Raw genomic sequence first — 20,752 nt, 5'->3', positions numbered from 1 at the left:
AATTTGGGAGACCCTCAAGAAGCTGTACCTACCTACTGTCCGCTTTGCTAGATACCAGGGATTTCTAGATAAAACGATTTAAAGAAATGTACAACCCAACGGGAAGACAGATAACAAAAGACAGTTGTCATACGGTGTGATAGGTGCGACACAAGTATTAGAGTTATGCATAAGTTACAGTGGAGGCCTAGAGATAGTGACACCTAAATGCCCAAGGGGGTCCAGCACCACATAGAAGAAAGGGGGCTGTGATTGACCAGGGTTTTACTTCTGTCCCTGCAGCGCTGTAGCCTTGGATAAATCAGTTAGCTTTTGTGGGTCATCTGTAAATGAGTGAACAGCAGTTCAATTATTAATAGATGATCTTAGAGGTCTCTTACGACTAATACGATTCTGTGACTTGAGTGTAGCTTTTTGAAACATGCCTTTTTATTTCAACTCACCTATATTTATCATGACACTTAGGTGTAGTTTTGGTGTCTCTTTTTATTAATTATATTGGGTTTGCAGAAACAAATACTTTGCTTTCCTGCAATTGATTCTGCATTTGAATGATAATGTGGAGTTTTTGGAAATCAGACTTTTAAATCTTTGCCAGTATAATAATGGCCATAAATGTTGTTTTCCCCATAGTTTTATATGTTTGGTTTTTAAGACGTCAAATTACCTAATAATAATTTTTAGTAAATGCATATTTAAGTTTTCATTTACTTAACTGTCCATATTAACAGTTTATTCGCTCTTTCAGTAATTCACTTAGAAACTATCAGGAGCTGTCTCAGCTTGACTAAAGTATTGCTCTTGTAATCTTAGAGCAGGTAGGTAGACCCTCCTATCAGCCTTGTGGATTCAGCTGTTTATGAGCTTTTGTTACCATATCACTACTTCAATATCACCATTCAGCTGGGCTTATGTCTCAGAAAAATTCTTGCCAGTTAATTTGGGATGAATACAGAGATTTGTAGATGTACTTGTCAGTTATCACGCAATTACCTCACACAGACAACTGTATCTGATCTTCAGTCAGTTTTATGTTTCCTAGAGTATTGGCTGATTTTACTTATACCATCGGGTATCTTCTTGCTGCCTAGAAGTAGTTAGAAATAAAGTTTTAATACATTTTTCCCCTTCCTTTCTTTAATTTTCAGCTCATTATTTTCCACGACTAATATAAAGTAGTGTTTGAAGCTCATGCAGATTGCATTTATTCAGCATTTAAAAAGTTCTCCCTGTGCTTACAGTAAATAAAAGAAGTCAAAAATATAATTAAATCTAAAATAGAAAATTAATATGTCCACTTAAAAGAGGTAGTAAATAGAAATAGTTTATGCTTCAAATATAAAGTAATATAAAATCAAAGCTGATAGAAATTCTGACCAGGAAGTTGACTATCAAACTAATAAAAAAACAGGCTTTTTAAAAATTTTTCTTTTTTTTATTTAAGCATAGTTAGTATACTATATTATATTAGTTTCAGGTGTACAATATAGTGATTTGACATTCATACACTATACAGTGTGATCAGCACATTAAGTCTAATAATCATCTATCACCGTGCAAACTTACCACAATATTATTGACTATATTGCCCTTCATCTTTTTCACCCATCCCCCAGCACCTCTCCCTTCTGGCAACCATCAGTTTGATTTCCGTTTCTATACATCTGGTTTTGTTTTGTTTGTTCAATTGTTTTGTTTTGTTTTTAGATTCCACGTGTAAGTAAAACCATACAGTATTTGTCTTTGTCTGACTTGTTGTTATACTCTCTAGGTCCATTCATGTGGTTGCAAATGGCAATATTTTGTTCTTTTTTATTGCTGAGGAATATTCATGTATGTATGTACCACATCTTCTTTATCCATTCATCTATCAGTGGACACCTAGGTTGCTTCCATCTCTTGGCTATTGTAATAGTGCCGCAGTGAACATAGGGTGCATAAATTTTTTTGAATTATTGTTTTCATTTTCTTTGGATAAATACCCAGAAGTACAGTTGCTGGGTCATATGGTAGATTTATTTTTAGTTTCTTGAGAAATCTTCATAGTGTTTTCCATAGCGGCTATACCAGTTTGCAGTCCCACCAACAGTGTACAGGGTTCCCTTTTCTCCACATGTTCACCAACGCATGTTATTTGTTGACTTTTCGATAACAGCTATTCTGACTGGTGTGAGGAATATCTCATGTGGTTTTGATTTGCATTTCCCTTATGATTTGTGATGTTGAGCGTCTTTTCGTATGTCTTGGGCCATCTGTATGTGTTCTTTGGAGAAATGTGTCTTCGTGTCTTCTGCCTATTTCTTGAAAACAGGCTTAAAATTTTTGATTTACATTTTACTAGTTTCATATACAAATTTGGATTTGTATACTTTGGAGCAAATGATCTTTTTTTTTTTTTTAAAGATTTTATTGGGAAAGGAGAACAGGACTTTATTGGGGAACAGTGTGTACTTCTAGGACTTTTTTTTTCCCAAGACAAATTGTTGTCCTTTCAATCTTAGTTGTGGAGGGTGCTATTCAGCCTCAAGTTCTTGTCCTTTCAGTCTTAGTTGTGGAGGGCACAGCTCAGCTCCAGGTCCAGTTGCCGTTTTTCTAGTTGCAGGGGGCACAGCCCACAATCCCTTGCGGGAGCCGAACTGGCAATCTTGTGGTTGAGAGGATGCACTCTATCCAACTGAGCCATCCAGGAGGCAGCTCAGCTCAAGGTGCCGTGTTCAATCTTAGTTGCAGGGGGCAGAGCCCACCATCCCTTGCGGGACTCGAGGAGTTGAACCAGCAACCTTGTGGTTGAGAGCCCACTGGCCCATTTGGGAATTGAACCTGCAGCCTTCGGAGTTAGGAGCATGGAGCTCTAACCGCCTGAGCCACCGGGCCGGCCCCCTGGAGCAAATGATCTTGAAAAATACTTTTGCTATATAACATCCTCACATTTTTCCTCCCAGGGTAAATAAATTGTAATCAAGTTGTCTAAATTTTTTTCATCATCGCTCTGGCATAGTGAGTAAAATTTTATAGGAAGCAACATAATTCATAATATTAGTGTGAAAACTGTCTCATTGACTTAATGTTTCAGATGTTCGATGTGTCGCAATGTAATCTCGATACACAACTATAAAGAGTATGTAAGAGCAAGCAGAGGGAACTTGTCATGCAGAGTAAGAAGCATCATTAGGGAGCTGCTATCACAGTGTTTTCTCTCAGCTCCTGGACTTGACCATTCTTATAGCTGTGCTTAAACATACCAAGACAGTGGTATCTAGACTGAGTGCACTAAGAAACAGTGTTTTAATATAGGCATGACTATTAAAGTAATATATAGACATTTTTTAACTGGGTGTTTAGTTTCTTTTGTACATGTAAGATACTTTACATATTCCCTTGAGATTGCATATCCAGCTGAAGTTTTAACCAAAGTATAAGTGAAATACTCATACATTGATTATATAATGGAACTAGAAGTGGAGATGAGAAGCAGAAAAAAGGATGTTGTAGATAGGGCTTTACCTGGCGTGGTCTAGAGCAGGGGTGTCAAAACTGCGGCCCGCGGGCCAACTGCGGTCCGCAATCCATTGTTAATTGGCCCACAGCAAATTCCAAAAATATATTTAGTTTACTTAAATAAACCAGGTGAGGCAATACGTACTTCACCTCGAGTGAGTGGCCTGGCTGTTTGTGTATTTTACCGCATATGGCCCTTGGTAAAAAACGTTGAAAAAAGTTTGGACACCCCTGGTCTAGAGAGAAACAATTGAGAAATAATAAATTATTCTTTTAGCGTTTACTAGCCAGCTAAGCTCCTTTAGAATATTCTGCGAAGCAAAAGTCGGTACGTAGAATAGATATCAGTGACTTAAATAGAAGGTACATTCTGGTGAAAACAGGAGAGGATCAGTAAGGGCTCAATCCATATTTATGGAATTAATTAGCATGAACATATGATCATTGTGCTGTGACTTCCTTTAAATGTCTTGAATTCAAGAATCTTTCTCTAGTAGCTCCTTTACAGCTTGAATCATTGTTGATTCACATAAATGTTGATACACATAAATTTTATCTTTTTAAGCTACCAAAATTTTATACCTATATTTATTTTAATCATTTTAAGAGAGAGCAATTTTTTGAATTTATCTGCTTTTAAATTATCTAGTCATTCCTCTTCTGTTTGTACTGTTTTTATTTTTCAATTTATTATGTGTTATTAATACTGAGGAGTATAGATTGATTTATATAGTTGTTTAATTAATTCTACTTATCCTTTTAGTATTAATATATTCGAGAAACCAGTAAGCTATAAACGCTTCAGAAATCTGGACAGTTCAATATAATCTTAATATGCCTTTTATCCTTTTGAATATTTTGAATACCATATACACTTAACCTTATTTAAAAATATTCTATTTAGCGTTTCCTGTATTGATTAACATTTCTTTTGTAATTTTCTCCTGTAACTTTTACAGTTTTTGTTTTATCCAGTTCTATAATGTATTTGGATTTATTTTTTTTTTTATGATTTGAGAAATGGCTCTAATTTTATATTTAAATAAGCATTTCTAATATTAACTATCTCGTTTCCTAAAAGATGGTGTATGCTTTTTACATCTACACTAGAAATACTATATTTAATATTAGCAATTTGGAACCATTTTAAAATTTGGAGATGAAATATTTTTTTTTTATCCAGAGAACTTGCTAAGAATTGAAATGCTAATCACGTTAACCATTTAATAAAGCTTAGGTAGAAAAGTTTGCTTGAGTCTTTCATTTGTGATTAAAATATATGTGGTTTTATAATACAGTTTCATATGAAAAGTTGCAAAATGTGCTTAAAAAGGACAATTTTTAAATTAGCTCATTTTCTTTATAATGTTTATAATGTTTAGATCATTATAAACATTGCTGAGCAGATTCAAAGTAAAAGATGATTTAAGTGATGTGTGTGTCAAATGGGTTTTAGAATCAGATTGTTAAGATCCATGAAAAAACAACAACAAAAAACCCTGTTGGGATTTTAAGTAGCATGCATTGAACTTAAAGATCGCTGTGAAGAGAAATGATGTCTTTATGATGTAAACTTTTCCTCCCAGTAACATATGTTATCTCTTCATTTATTTAGTTGTTGTTTCAGATATTTATTTTAATCTTGCCCAGTTTTAGTTTGGTTTATTCCTGAGTATTCTTTTTTCATTCATGTAAGAAATACTTATTTAATAACTGCCACTTATTAGTCACTATTCTAGGTACTAGGGATACAAGATTGAAAAAACTAAAGCCCCTGTCTTCAGTAAGCTTGTATTCTAATAAGTCATCAGGCAATAGGAAAACAAGTAGATACATAATTTCTGCTTATGAACAGGAGAAAAACTAAACAGAAGAGCAGGGTAGGGTATGTGAAGATCAAAGCAAACTTTCCAAAATCACTTACTTTATATTTTTTCTCTTTTTTCCTGTCTTTCAATAAAGGTTATTGTGGTTTTAAATAAGATATTATAAAACCATCTAGATATGAAGGTATAATGTAAGTTGAGATTATTGATATAGATGACCAAAATTTACGTGTCTAAAGGCATAATGTGTTCATTTGTCCTAGACAAAAAATTATATGTCAGGTTTCATTTAGGTCTAAAGAAGCACATGCTTTCCAAAGTAGAATGAGGACATATAGATAATCTTGGTTTATCTTGTAATTCTGTTGATTCGAGAAAGTTCTATAGTAGGCACTAAAGGATACAAGACAAGTGAAACACTCTCTACCCCTTAGGGAGCTTGTGATCTGGTGAGGAATTCAGAAGGAATTACATAGAACTTGCATGCGTATCTGAGCATGATATATTCATAGCCCATAGGTCTTAATCAACTAAGAATATGAATTATTGAAAAAAATGAATGAAAGGAGTAATGATTGATAGATAAACCAAAAGGTATTAAGACTAGGAGAGGGAGTAATTTTTTATAACAAAGGGGTGAAGATAAGCTTTCTTAAAAAGGGGACATTTGGCTTTCATTTAGAAAGATGAATGAGATAGAGAAGGACATTTTGAGAACTTTGTGGAGAAGAGGCAGAAACTGCGTGGTGTGTTGTAAGTCAAGTCCACATGGATATATATGACAGAGAGTAAGGTGGGAGTGAGGGTGAAGATAGGAAAATATGAAAAATAAGAATAAATAATAAGTTGTTTTAAAAATAAAATACAGCTGGAAAACAACAACAACAACAACAAATTAAGGCTAGATTGAGAGCCATGGATGGTATGCTGAGGTATCAGAATGTTATTCAGTGGGAGACAAAATATACTTTTTACAATAAAAATATTTTGTGTGTTTTTTTTAATGCAAAAGAGTTGCACACATTCATCTACATTTCTGAAAAGTAGTATATTTATTGTCATTATAGTGGATAAATTGAGCATGGAGCTAGATCAGACATAGATAGGCTCCTTAGGAGGCAGCTATCAAAGTCCAAAGCAAGGATATATTTGATATGAAATGCAGGAGGAGACAACAATTTACCAGGACTTTTCAGAGATAAAACACTGATATGTGGGGTAGAAAACTGAAAATAACAAAGGAATAAGACAAATAAAGAAACAAAAACTCATAGACACAGACAATAGTTTAGTGGTTACCAGAGGGTAAGGGGGGAGGGAGTGGTAGATGAGGGTAAACAGGGTCAAATATGTGGTGATGGAAGGAGAACTGACTCAGTGGTAAACACACAATGTGATATATAGATGATGTAATACAGAATTGCACACTTGAAAGCTATGTAATTTTACTAACCATTATCACCCCAATAAATTTTAATTTAAAAAAAGTGTATTTTGTTGAAAATAAAGGGAACTGATATTTAAAAAAACAAACAAACAAAAACCACAACTTACATGGTGACCAATAGTGGGGAAATGGGTGGGGGTGGGGCAATGAAGGATAAAGATAATGGCAAGGTTTTAGCTTGGTTGATTACACAATGATATCATCATTAGTGAGAGATCAGATTTGTGGGCTTAGGAAATGAGTTTAGTTTGCATATTTTTAATTTTAGAAATGTTCAGTAAACAATTTAAAATTCTTACCTAGAAATCCAGAAAGAAGTTGAGACTGGAGATATATGAGAATTAAATTTAAAGGAGTAGATGTAATTGCCCAAAAAAGAACTTGTAGAGTGGAACCAGAGAACTTGCCATAATGTAACACTGAATACACTAACGTTTGAAAAGTGGGTGGTGGAAAAGGCCTTTGAAAAGAAGAACCTGTTATCAAACCAAAAGAAAAGAAAGTTTTAACAATTTCATTGGTATGAAATTTATGGACTGGTCATATAAGATGATTATTTTTGTTGCCTTCAGAGTTGGAATGGTAAAGAGTGAGAGGCCAGAATCAGATTGTGTTCGTTCAATAATTCTGTATTCACTGAGTAAACATTTGCATATATCCTCCCAAGTAGCAGGTAATGTAAAACATGTAGAGAAATAACTGGCTAGTGCAGAAGTAGAAGTAAGTGTTAATTAGTGTTTTAGAATCATAGTCATTATAACGTTTTCCAAGAGTTTACTATGTACTAAGCATTATTTTAAAGCCCTTACCTGGATTATTTTCTTTAATACTCAAAACTTGTGGAAGTTTTCCTCTCTGTAGATAAGGAAATGGGAGTATAGAGAAAGTAACTTTTCTAAGATGACACAAAGCTGGTAAATAGGGTAGCAAAGTAAAATAATGAAAGCGTACATTACTCAAAGCTCCTATAAGCAAAGCTAATGAATAGACTAACAACATAGTAATGCTAATGAAGGAAAAAGGTGGGGGGAGAGAGAGTTAAAATTAAATGTGAAATTTCCATGAGGATAGTGGATAAAAGTTTTGCTAGTTGGCTGTGACAAGTAATTCTTGAGGTTAAGCTACTTGTTTTATAAACATTTATACCCAAGAATTCCGGTCAAGGTGGTGGAGTAGGTAACCACTGTGCTTGCATCCTCTCACGACCACATCAACATTACAACTAAACTACAGAACAACCATCACTGAGAATTGCCTGAAACCTAGCTGAACAGAAGTCCTATAACTAAGGATTACAGAAGAAGCCACATTGATACTGGTAGGAGGGGCAGAGATGTGGAACTTGCTGGTCCCCACACCCACGTGTACCAGTTAAAAATCAGGAGGGTTATCTCAGCTGCAGAGCTCCCATGGAGGAGCAAGGGTCCTAGCCCCACACCAGGCTTCTCAGCCCAGAATTCCAGTGCCAGGAAGAGAAGTCCCCACAACTTCTGGCTGTGAAAACCATCAGAGATTGTGGCTGAGTGAGACGCAGGGCGGCTGGAGTTTCAGGCCTTCCTCTTAAAGGGACTACACATGGACTTACTTGCTGACAGACTTACTGGCTCTGAGCTCCAGTGCTGGGGCAGCAGCTCAAAAGGCTCCAGGGACATACAGGGAGGAACTGAATTGTCTGGAGTGGTTTTCTCCCAGACAGAAGTGCTGACAGAAGTCAGTGTTCCTTTGTTGAGCCCTTCCCACTCCCAATTTGCATGCACAGGCAGCCGCCATATCTGACTTTCTACCAACCTGGCTAACACCTTTTGCTCTACGTTGTTGATTCCCTGATACCTCGCTCCACCCAACTGGCAGGTGCATGCAAGCCACTTCCGGTGGCTTTTTTATATAAGTGGCCTGTCTTGGTTCATGCTGCAGACTTTCCTAAAATCTCAAAGGTTCACAAACCCCAAACAAGTAGTATCTAGCCTCAGTGTACCCTGTACCTCTTGGTAAGAAGCCCCAAGCCCAGCACTAGCAGCAGCTGGCCTCGGTTTGCAGCTTAGCTTGTCCCAGGCACCTCCAAGCCCAGTGTGGCTTGAATACATCTGGGGATTGCTTTGTTGTTCATACCATGTGGCCCCAAGTAGGGCACAGGTGGAGGCTGAACTTGGCTTGTTGCAGGGCCTTGTCCAGGAGGCCCCAGGCTCCACATGCCCTGTGGCCAGCTTCAGACCGTGCCAGAGCACCACCAGGTCAGCTGCACAGATGACACACCCAAAGGGCAGACAGGGCAGGTACCAGAGCCCTGCTATAGTAAATCCTGCTCCGTAGGGTCAGCCCTTGCACAGCAGGGCCTCCACTGTAGTCACAGCCAGGCCTCACAGCCAGTCAGCCTGAGAGTCAGTCCCTCCTGTTGACAGGCAGATGACAACCAAGGCTCAGCTACAACAGGAGGGCACACATAACCCACACAATAGACATACTTGTAGCACCTGCCCAGGTGACCAATGAGACTGCACCACTGGGCTTCACAGGACACATACTACATAAAGCCACTCTGCTAAGACCAGGAGACATAGCAGCTCTACCTAACACCTAGAAATAAACACAGGGAGGAAACCAAAATGGGGAGACTTGGAAAAGGTAATTGAGTTACCAAGTGGATAGCTGGGGGAAAGTCATTCCACACAAGAGGAACAATCTGGTATATTTTATGAATAGCAAGAAGCCAGAGTAGAGGTGAGGGAAAATAGGAGAGGAGATCAGAGAAGTAATATCTTTGGGTGGGGGATACCAATCATGTAAAGCTGTGTAGGATATTACTTTTACTATAAGTGAAAGGGGAATCAGGGAGTTAGCAGTCAGCAGATGGTACACATCAATTAGGATAATTTGAAGTGAGTTTATTTTCAAAGATTTGGGTAAAGGGGAATCATGAGAGGTAGAGTAAGTATTAGGGACTTACCACCCCGATGTTCAAAGGCATAAGTGGAGGAAGAAGTTGGAACCTTAAAGGAGAATGACTTAAGGGTTGGCTGGCTTTAGAGGTGACCTTTGGTCAGTAGGAGGCTGCCTCTCAGGGAGGCCGCCAGGAAGTCAGGATCCAGGGGGGCAAGGGTAGGAGGCAAAGAGCCCATTAGGGAGGATAGTGCAGTGATCCTGGTGCTGGTGGCTCCAACTGGAATGGTGGCAGTGAAAGAAGTAAGAAGTGGTTGCATTTAAGATCTGTTTTAAGGGTTTCTTGGCAGATTGGATGTAGCATGGAAGAGAAAGATTAGTCAAGTGACTGATGAGTAAAAAGAATACATTGGTGGAAAAGGCTGAAACAGAACAAGGTATGAAATGAAACTAGAGAGGTAGGTACAAGCAGATTATGTAGGATTTTGTCAGTGATCTTAAAAGGAGGAGGATCTATTAAGCAGGGAAGTGAACTAATGAGGTTTAAATGTTAAAAGATCACTGCAGTATGGAGACTGAAGTAAAAAGGAGCAAGAGTAGATGTCGGAAGACCAATCAAGAGGCCTGCACAGCATCCAGGTGGTTTGGGATGGTGGAAGCAGAGCATATATATGTATCTGAGGAATATTTAGGAGGGAGGTAAACAGGAATTTCTAGAACAAGCTATGGATGAAGAAGTGTCAAAGAATGTTCCTGAATTTTTTGACTCATATGAAATTAATAAATGCTGGTGCCAGTCACTGAAATAGGAAAGTTTAGGATATCTGGTGTTGTGTCATTCAGTAATTTAGGCATTGAACATGTTGATTTTAAGGTGCCAATGAAATATCCATTTGGAGATGGTAATTAAGCTATTATTGATACAGATCTTAGAGAACATGTTGTAGGTATAATTTAGGAATTACAGTAGGTTGAATACTAGCTCCCAAATGTCACATCCACTCAGAACCTCAGAATATGAACTTATTTGGAAGCAATCTTTGCAGATATAATTAGTTAAGTTGAGGTCATACTGGATTGGGGTGGACCCTACATCCAATGACCAGTGTCCTTATGAAGAGAGGATACAACAGGACATAGAGGGAATGCAGCCGTGTGAAGACAGAGGCAGAAACTGCAGTGATGCAGCTACACGCCAAGGATACCAACAACCACCAAAAGCTAGGAAGAGGCAAGTAAGGATGCTTCTCTAGAGCCTTCAGAGGGACAATGGCCCAACTGATAACTTGATGTCAAACTTCTAGCCTCCAGAATTGTGAGAGAATACATTTGTATTGTTTTAAGCCACCCTGTGTGTGGTAATTTTTTCCAGCAGTCCTAGGAAACTAATACAGGAATCCTCAGTATGTGGTGAGGTATAAATAAGACTGCCTAGGGAAAGAGTATGGCTAGAACAGGGGTCGCAATCTGGCTCTCACAGTGAGTTCCCACAGACTAATTGGGGGCAATTTAGACAGTCTTAATATGCCCAAATTTTGCTTTACAAGGCATTAAGACCAGGCAAAAGTGATATTTGGTTACCACAAAATTGTTTGGTATATTCTATTATATTCTACCTAGCCTCTTCATACACTTGTTTACCAACTGAAGTCATTCGAGTTCGAGTCTTTGTTCAAAGAAAATATAAGAGGATGGAGAGTGGGAGGATTAAGCCTTGGGAACATTTACTAGACAGACAAGAACAAACCATCAAGGGTATATGGAAAGCATTAGGCAACAGAAAAAAGATAAAATGGTGTATGGCAGCCAGATGAAGGAGGATGTTTGAAGGAGGGAGTATCACAAGCTTCTGAATATCAAGAGGGATCCCGGAAGTCCTATGCATCTCTGCCTGCATCTTCCCTTTGTCACCAGAAATTAGTTGGGAAGCCCAGAATTCTGTGTTCCCCTGGGAATTTTCCTCTCCTCTCGTCCTCCTGCCACCACACTCACAGTTTCACTACTGTCTCTCTAGGGACCGAAAGGACTGCTCTCATCATCCCTTTGAGCCCCACCAGAACCCCAGGCCTCACAGCTCATTCCTGATTTCTGTGACTAATCAAGTGTATTTCTGTATGTCCTTTGTTCTCGCTGGTCTTCCAACTCGCCTCAATTCCAAAATCCTGGAATGCAGTCGGGCATTACCAAAATTACCTATATCTGCAACCTCTTCTCTGAACGTTCCTTTATTTTCTTGTCTAATCAAAGCCTAGCTCTTTCCTAAAGAAGCACATTTACCACACACCTCAGACAGCGGGTTTGTCTATCTCACATCCCGTGTATAATCAGCTTCCTCTTTGCTGCTTCTAGACTGTATCATTTAATGCTGTTTGAGAAGTCACCCCGAAACTGAATAGCTTAGAGCCACAATAATTTTTTATTATTTCTCACAGTTTCTGTGGGTCAAGAATTTGGGAGTAACTTGAGTGTGGGTTTCTTATATTAGATATTTTTCCTGGAATTAATATACCCTTTTCAATGTAATGCATTTTGCAGAACTACTGTTGCACTTTCAATGTAATGTTAAGTAGTAGTTTTTTCAAAGTTTTGTTTAGATTTTACTGGGAGGGGATCTTTCTACCTTTTTTCAGGCAAGGAGACATGCTTTTTTTGTAGTTGTTGTTTTTCTGGCAGCATAAGGTAAATTGCAGAGTAGTGAGGGTGCATTAATTATACCTTTCATTACAAATTCATTGTTTGTTTTTTAAGCTGGATTCTTTTCACATTTCTGCAGTAAGTTACCTTTCATCTCCTTTTCTAGTGTTACAAGTTTGTTTTGCAGGTATTTGGTTGGGAATATTAGAAGTTGGGAAATTGCTAGTTCATTTTTATAATTTTAAATTGTAAGATGTCCTGGTATTCCAACTGTATCCTGTTGGAAGCTCAGTTTGTTTTGTTTTTCATTAAATCTTATAATATTCTCATGGCTGGCTTCTTCGTTTAGTTTAAGTCTCTGTGCAAATATCACACCCTCCAAGAAGACTTCTGTATTAATTAGGACAGAACTATTCACTAGTAAACCAAGGCTACATCATAGATGTTCTTGAGATACTGCTTCCTGTATCCCCTGGGGATGGTGGAAGTAGAGAATATGTATGGATTTCAGGAATATTTATTGTGCTTCAACAGAATCTTCATCTTTTTATTCCAGTTTGATGTACACATTTTGCCATATTCTAAGAGTGCTGAGCTACAAAAAGTTTGGGAAGCATTAAATTAAGATAAAGATTCAGGTGCAAAGTAGGTCCAGACTCAAAGTAACAGTGGCAGAGGGATATTTCTCTTTCAATCCAGAGGTAACGCTTAGAGGTGGTATGGGACCTCTGTACCAGGAAGTCTTCCAAGAACCCGCATCCTTCTATTTTGTTGCTCCACCCTCTGCTGCTCTTGTTTCTGTGGTCCTAGTTGGCTTGTCACCGTGGCTACATTCCAGACAGAGGAAAGATGAAGGGGCATGGAAAGTGTCGGGGGAAGAGCATCCCCCCCTCCCTTTGAGCATATGTCCTAGAATTTGCACACATCGTTTCTGCCCACATCCAGTTCACCAAAACTTAGTCTTGCAGCTATCCTAGCAGCTGCACAGGAGTCTGAGAATTGTGGTCTTTAATTTGAACAGGTGAATACCCAGCCAAAAATTGAGTGCTATGTTACTACAAGGAACAAGGAGAGACTGGATGGCGAGAAAAAAGAACTAGCTGTTTTATTGATCAGCACATTTCCTAAATACTCTGAGTGAAATAGCACAACCCATCTCTCTCTAGCCCCTTACCCGTTACCAATAAGATCTAGGTATGCCTTTTTTTAGTTGTAAGAAAAAAAAACTAAACTACTTACAGTAGCCCTTTCGTTTAACAATAATCGTGTCTCAGTTAAATCGCAAAGCCTTCAGTAAAACTGAAGCCATTGTTTCAAGTCATCTTGGGAACAGAGGAAGTAGTCCAGGGTGCCAAGGCCCTGGCTAGGCTTTGAGGGCTCCATGAGTCCTGTGCAACTATAAGTGAAATTGTTTATCTAGCTTGATAGTTCAGAGCATGGTCTCTGAAGTCAGACTGCCGGGGTTAAATTCCAGCTGTGCCATGTGCTACATTTGCAGCTTAGGCAAATTACTTAAGTTTATCTATCTGAAACAGAATAATAGTATGACTACTTCATAGAATTGCTGTGGAGACTAGTTGATATATATATATAAAGCACTTACAAAAGTGCTAACAGTATTAACTGCAGTATAATAAGTATTATTATTATTATTTCCAGAAGGTCCATATTATCCATCTGATTATCAGTAGGGACTATTATAAATCTTAATACCTGAAAGAAACCATTTTCACATGGTTAAGATCTGCATGAAACTTAAACTTTCTCTATTTTAATGAAAAGTCATCTGATCATGCATAGCACAAAAGTTTATTTAGTAGAATTTACCTCAATATTTTCTTTTCGAGTTTTCTTGTTTTCAAGTTTCTAGTTCTATTTTACTTTTAACTAAATAGAAAATTTTGATTTATCACAATTTTCTTTTAATTGTCACTGTTTTGATAAAATTTAAGCTCTTCTTTTCCAGGCTTTAATTTAAAATAGAAATTGGTTTGTTAATCTTTTCAAAAAACTCTGCAATTAATTGTTTTATATAAGGGTTTAAATATCAGCAAGTTGCACATGTTCACTCCATACGTCAGTTGGGTAACAGATATGTGTGATTAAGCAGTGAGTGTTGATTTTTGTTATTGTTACTTGAACCATAAGTGCAACTGAGCCTAATTGAATCACCGTTGAAAATATTGCAGCCTCTTAATGTGATGAAAAAAAAAGAAGAGCCTATACAGCTGTTCTTTTTTTGAAAAGTGAACATAGTAGCTAGGACAAAAATTGATGCTTCAACATTGTTAGAAATGAATTAATATTATTCTGTGATAAACTGCCAAATGTCATATTTGATAAATCATTTTTGTAGAAAGTCAGGTCAGCAATAAATGTCCAGTATCTCTACTTATCTGCTATAGTTACACTGAACATGAAAAGTATTACCATTTTAAATTGCTTTTGCTAAATCTTAGAGAAATAATTTTGGCAAATTGGTTGGTTTCAAATTGTTGGAGCTTAAACACAAAACAGCTGTTGTTGAGAAAATACGCTTCTCATAACATTAATATGCTTTCAATTAACAGACTGGAATGAACTGTTAAACATTACCACTTCCATGTTGAACTACTGTTTGACTCTCTCAGTGACTGATTTGCTTTCTCAATAGATTATTTACTTTAACTGAAACAGGAAGAATTTTATTTAAATAATCCATATTTTCCCTGTCTGCAGAATGTACTCAAGAAAAGTGGGGATTTCCAATGTGCCACTATTTAAAGGAAGAGAGATGGTGTTGTGGTCGCAATGCCAGAATGTCAGCATGTTTGGTATGATTATATTTTTTTTTCTGGTCTAAGGGCTTTATCCAGATGTTGCAGAATGTATTATTTTTGGCTAGTGCCATGCAGTAAATGCCAAATTTTGCAGAGCATCATCATTAATGCTTTTCTGCAGTACAAATTATGAGAAAAAAATGACTTGCCCTTCCAACATTATCCATTCTACTTGCAGTATGGTAACAATTTATAGTTATACTATAATTCTACATTATAGTACTGATTTTGTTACGTATAATTACTTAAATTATCATATAAAATGTACCAACTACCAAATCTTAAACACAGAATTAGTTTACTGATTTGTCCACAGCTGTGTGGCGTGTTTGTGTTTACTTGTAGCAGGTCATTTAGTCTCCTAATTTTTTATAGAATGGGGAAAATATTATTAAGCTACTTGGAATATGAAGTAACTATCTAGTTAAATAAAACTTTATTGTGACTGATTTGTCCAGGCCTAGAACACTTTATCCCATGGCTTTCTCTGTTCTTGGTACTATATTGGTTTACAAAGGAACGGATGCAAGTTAAACAGTGTAGGTATTTTTTTGTGATGAGAAATGTAAAATATGATTGAATAAATAATGTGTTTAATGTCCACCCCAATATAAATTAATATTATAGGGCCATTATTTCGATGTCAGTAGCATAGCTATATAAAAAATAGTGTACCAGGTTTCTAGGTCATGTATCTTAGAATTATCTTAAAAATCTATTTATGCTCAAATAATAATTTCTTTTTCTAAGTCCTTTTAAAATACTTTTCTGTGAATTTGTTTTTCTTTCAATATATCTGTAAATGATACTTGTTCAAGGTCTTGTTGTAATGGCAGGTCATTCTTGGAATGACTTGGTTCCCAGAATACTGGCAGCCAGACTGATACCCTGAGGCAAAAAATTGAACTAGTCCTTTATAGGGAGTCTGACTAGCCTATGAGGAAAGACCTAAAGATACTGGTCTCAGGGATTTCATAATGAAACAGGACAGATCTTCAACTTTATCATGAATCCCACAGTTAATTGTCCTTATTCAGAAGCATAATGCTTCTGCTCAGGTTTGTGATACCTGCATTTTAATTATCAGCAGACAGCCAAGAATCACTAGATGTCTAAGAAAGTCTAACATGAAAGAATTGACATAAGATAAACAGCAAAAAAGCAACTTGGAGAAAATGGAGACTGTCCAAAATAAAATAACTATCAATATCCTAAAGAGAAATAAAAGAATATACTGTAGCCACAATACAAGAATGTTTACTATAAAATAAACATTAAAGGACCAAAAAGGATCATTTTTAAAAAGGGAATTCCAAACTATAGAATTTGTAGGCCATGCTGCATTAAGAACTTTCCCCGGTCACTGTCAGCTTCCCATGGAACGCCGGTCTCCTTAGCTGCGTTCCAGTCCCTGCCCACCTTGACCTTGATGCTGGAGTAATCTTAAACGGTGGTGAGCACACAATGAGATATATAGATGATGTATTATGGAAATGTGCATTTGAAACCTATATAATTTTACTGACCAATGTCACCCCAATAAATTTAACAGAAATGTTTTAAAAAGTAAAAGGAACATTTCTTTTGGTGCCTCTTGTTTTATTGCCTCTTGCTTCCTAACTGATCTGTTCCATAAATATGCAAAGCTTAACGAGTTTAAAAAAGAAAAGATAACCTTTCTGGTGATGCTTTCAGATAAATTGTTAAGGGTACTAACCACAAATAAAATTTTAATTAGATTAAGACAATCTTGTCAGCATATTGTACGCCTGATAAAACTGCAAAATATTTTAGGTTAGTATGAAATATTCACTTGGTAAATTTTCTTCATTACCTTTTTATATTGGGCAAGAAAAATATTAATGTTTGTAAGAAACTTATCACCTACCTGATTATCTTTTGTTCTGTAATCAAACTTTGTCACTTGTGTTTCTAAAATAAACTCATCAGCAACACATACCAAAGGTAGCCCTGTGTGTTATATATTTTATTGATGCAAAATAATTTATTATTAAAATTTTTTGCTTCTTTATTCAGTTCAGCCTTTTATCAAAAACCATAACACAAATCGAATCTGAAATTAGCACATGTACTATAAATGAAAACTCATTGTTTTCTTTGATAGTAAACTTGTTCTGGGCCTGTTGCTCTTTAATGTGAAAATTATAACTATCTTCCACGTTTTATAACACTCTGGCTCTAAATGTTCAGTGAAGGTATCGAGTCAATGGGAAAATTACATATTTTCTAAAGTAACTTTTGTGAAGCAAATTTTCCTACAATGAACTCTTCTTCCTGCTGAATCTCCATGATGGGAAGTCTGAGAAGTAAATCAGAATTCAAAGAGCAAGTTTTATGTTTCTGCTCAACTGCTGACTAGCTATGCAAATTGGGGCAAGTTACATTACCCCATCCCTGACCTTGTGTATCTGCACATATTGCACTTGCACAAGGTATTTTGTAAATTATCTTTCAGTTTTAAAAGTCAATTCAGCTATATCTAAAAAAATATTATTTATGAAAACCAAGATCTGAAGCAAATGTGTGTATTTTAAATTTTAAGTAGGAAGAACATGCAGATCCGTTGTTTTCGCTGCTTTTCTTTATTTGAAATATTTCCTAATTAAAAATTTTAAAATAAAATGTCAGTGAACGTATTTTACTCTTGCTATAAAACTATGTGAGCATAGAATGTCTCTAAAAAAAATGAAAGTTTCAAAAGGCTCTATTCCATATTTAAATTATGACAAATCTTTCAAATATATTTTCTATACATTGTATTAAGAGTATTTATTAGAAATATTAGGAAATATTTTTACAAAAGTGTTTTGGCTCTTAAGTAAATACAAATGTAACACCCGCTACATATAAAATTGTGAAGATATGTATTACTTTTTCTTCTACCTGACACTTGATCTTACGTGAATTTGATTTGAATTTGCAGACCATGCAGATCAAAATTATACATTATTTTCTAACTAAGCTTTGTCCTATAATCTGTTCGTTTTTGTTTAATAAGAGATAATACATATCTATAAAAATTGGAAGAAACTAGGTTAAAAGTGGTATATAAATATGTCTGTATGTGCACAATAACAGCTTTGGATTTATTTGATTGTTTTAGCTACACCAAAAGTGAGCCAAGAATATGTCATTTCATTTCTTTCCTGTTTTCTAAGACCTTCTAAAATGCAGGGAGTGTATACAGTTAGGGTCTGCGTTTTTGTATATGACACACATACATTATAAATCAGCCCTAAATTATACCAGTTAACATTCCTTAATGATATTAACACTTTTAAATGTATAAACTTACATGTTATCACTTAGTTAATCTTTTTAAAGGTCACTTTTACAAGCCCTTATACAGAGTGTTTATAAGTCTTATATGATAAGACTAAATATACCAGCAGCCTTTGTCTTACTTTTTTCTCCTTAAAGGCATTGGAGCGGGTTGCAGTTGGCCGAGGGGTAAGTAAGACTGTTTACTCTATTCCAGCTGATGAACAGGATAGTTTTCTCTCAAGTATTTTTCGTACTTGACCTGTTGATGAACTTATTACCTGATGGATTTTAATAAATATCACCTCTTCTTGTCACCTCTTCATATTGAAATTTATACTTTTCTCTGTAAGTTTACTTTAAAACAGAAGTGAACTTTCAGGAAAAGTAAATTGAACTTTTTAGGAAAACTTCCTTATTACACTCTTGTACTAATATCTCATTTCTTCATATTATACTGAACAATCTATAAATATTTCTAAAGAGTGCTCTTGCTGACTATAAGGCTTTTAATGGGCTTAGTTCAAGCAAAGATAACCAAGGTATAGTTCAATTTATTTTTTAACTATAATCCAAAACACATATTTCAGTTGGTTATTTTTAACTTTTTTCTTTATCTACTGATTAGTCATTAGTTGCAACAGCCAAATGGGTTTGCTCATAGAAACAAGTTAAATGTATCCTCACAATAATCCATTTAATTGCCTTATCCTCCACCTTAAGATTCATGAAACATACTAGGAATTTTTAAAATTTTTTTAAGAGTTGTTTTTAAGCTTTTCACAAAGTTTTTCTGTTGGATTTAAATTTTATAAACGTCTCTTTTGCTTCTCTTAAAGTATCATTAACATGTCAATTTAAAATTTTAAAAATAATTTTAAAATAATAATAGCAACAAGTATCCTTTTCCTGAGTGTTTAGTCTGAGCCTGGCATGATATTAAGAACTTTGTTTTTAAGTGTCACTACCTAAAAATTGATTGGAAAATAAAAACAACAAACTGATTTTTAAAAGCATTAAAGCTTATCGTTTAAGTGCATGGGCTTTAAGTCTCAAACTGCTGGTTTACATTTTGTCTTCATCAGACTGGTTTAGTGACCTTGGACACATGTCATAATTCCTCTGTAGCTTAATTTTTTACCTGTATGATAGCAATAATAACAATTACAATAGGAATAACAGTAATACCTTCCTCATAAGAGTTGTTTTGAGAATTAAATGAAGGAAAATGTAAAATGCAAAACAATGCCTAGCACATAGTAAGTGTTCAGTAAGTGTCAACTGCTGTTGCTGTTGTAGGCTATTAATAATTATGACTGAAAAATAACAACCAAATCTAACACAGAGGTTACCAAAGTTTTCTTCACCAATTGAAGCACATTACATACATAAAGCAACTGCCGGCATAGTACCATGAGGTGCTATTATTGTCTTATGATGCACCTAAGGGAACTGTTAAGTGGTGAACACTGACACTTGAATCTCTGACTCTGGATCCCAACCCCTTCACTCCTATACTGCCTGTCACCTTAGTGGTTCCTTAGGAGCCTGGAAGAGGAAAGAGCCTTTATCATAATAATGCCCCAATGCACGTGTGTGGTGTCTCTCAATTTCCCAAGTGCTTGTTCACGTTTGCAGTCAGTCTGATGAGTTGGGTATTACACAACACTTCCATGAGAACACGATGCACAGCACACGTTGAATCGTGCCTTCCAGCTCCTTTAATTAATTGCAGAGTCCTGACTTTCAGTTTAGTGCCCTTTCCACGAGACCTATAAAATGCATGTCTAATACATATGCTTGAAGGGTGTTTGTACTCTTTCCGCTCCCTCCCATTTTAACATGCATGAAAGTGTTGCTTTATCACTTATGAAGGAAAGAAAGTAAACTCTGAGCCACATTCAGTTTATTCCTGGAAACGTCCGTCCCAGTCTGCTCAGGAGCTGTTGAGTCCCTTCCCTCTCACACCCCATCCTTATTTACCAGGATAGATAGGTAGTCCTAGTTATCCCAGGAATGCACATTTGAAGGCACTTCATTACTCTCTTTCCTTTCTCTTAGGTAATAGCTGTAAAGCTCTTACTCAGGGTAACTTGGGAGTGGTGATTCATTCTGTCCTGTTTGTTTTTCTCTACATGTTCCATTTCTTTATGTTCTCTTGTTAAAATGCATTTTTTGTGGTTTTTCTGTAATATAAGTATACATTTATTTCTAAATTTCCTTGATACAATTTTATATTTTTTTCAAAAGCATGGGAAATGAGAGCTTTAACTATTTTAGGAGTTTTATATAAAAGTCACATAAAATTAAAATTTCCATCTATTATATCTAATCAAATAAAAAGGTAAGAACTAGTAATGCTAATATTC

General features: G+C 36.1%; 1 protein-coding gene across 11 annotated transcripts in view; it reads left to right on the top strand.

The window, feature by feature from the left end:
• The window catches only part of METTL25 (methyltransferase like 25), a 156,716-nt gene that overhangs the window by 44,407 nt on the left and 91,557 nt on the right, over positions 1–20,752 (top strand). For all 11 annotated transcript variants that reach the window (XR_012493908.1, XM_074325343.1, XM_074325342.1 and 8 more), the window contains 2 exons: positions 15,001–15,095; positions 18,543–18,572. Coding sequence is in view for 10 of the 11 variants with exons in the window: in XM_074325343.1 (XP_074181444.1) it covers positions 15,001–15,095; positions 18,543–18,572 (125 nt within the window). In the remaining variant the exon portion in view is untranslated. The remainder of the gene's footprint in view (positions 1–15,000; positions 15,096–18,542; positions 18,573–20,752) is intronic.

The sequence above is a fragment of the Rhinolophus sinicus genome, linkage group LG02, assembly GCF_036562045.2.
Source record: "Rhinolophus sinicus isolate RSC01 linkage group LG02, ASM3656204v1, whole genome shotgun sequence".
Lineage (NCBI taxonomy): Eukaryota > Metazoa > Chordata > Mammalia > Chiroptera > Rhinolophidae > Rhinolophus > Rhinolophus sinicus.
The sequence above is the reverse complement of the archived record's forward strand: the minus strand, read 5'-3'. Positions and strand labels throughout refer to the sequence as shown.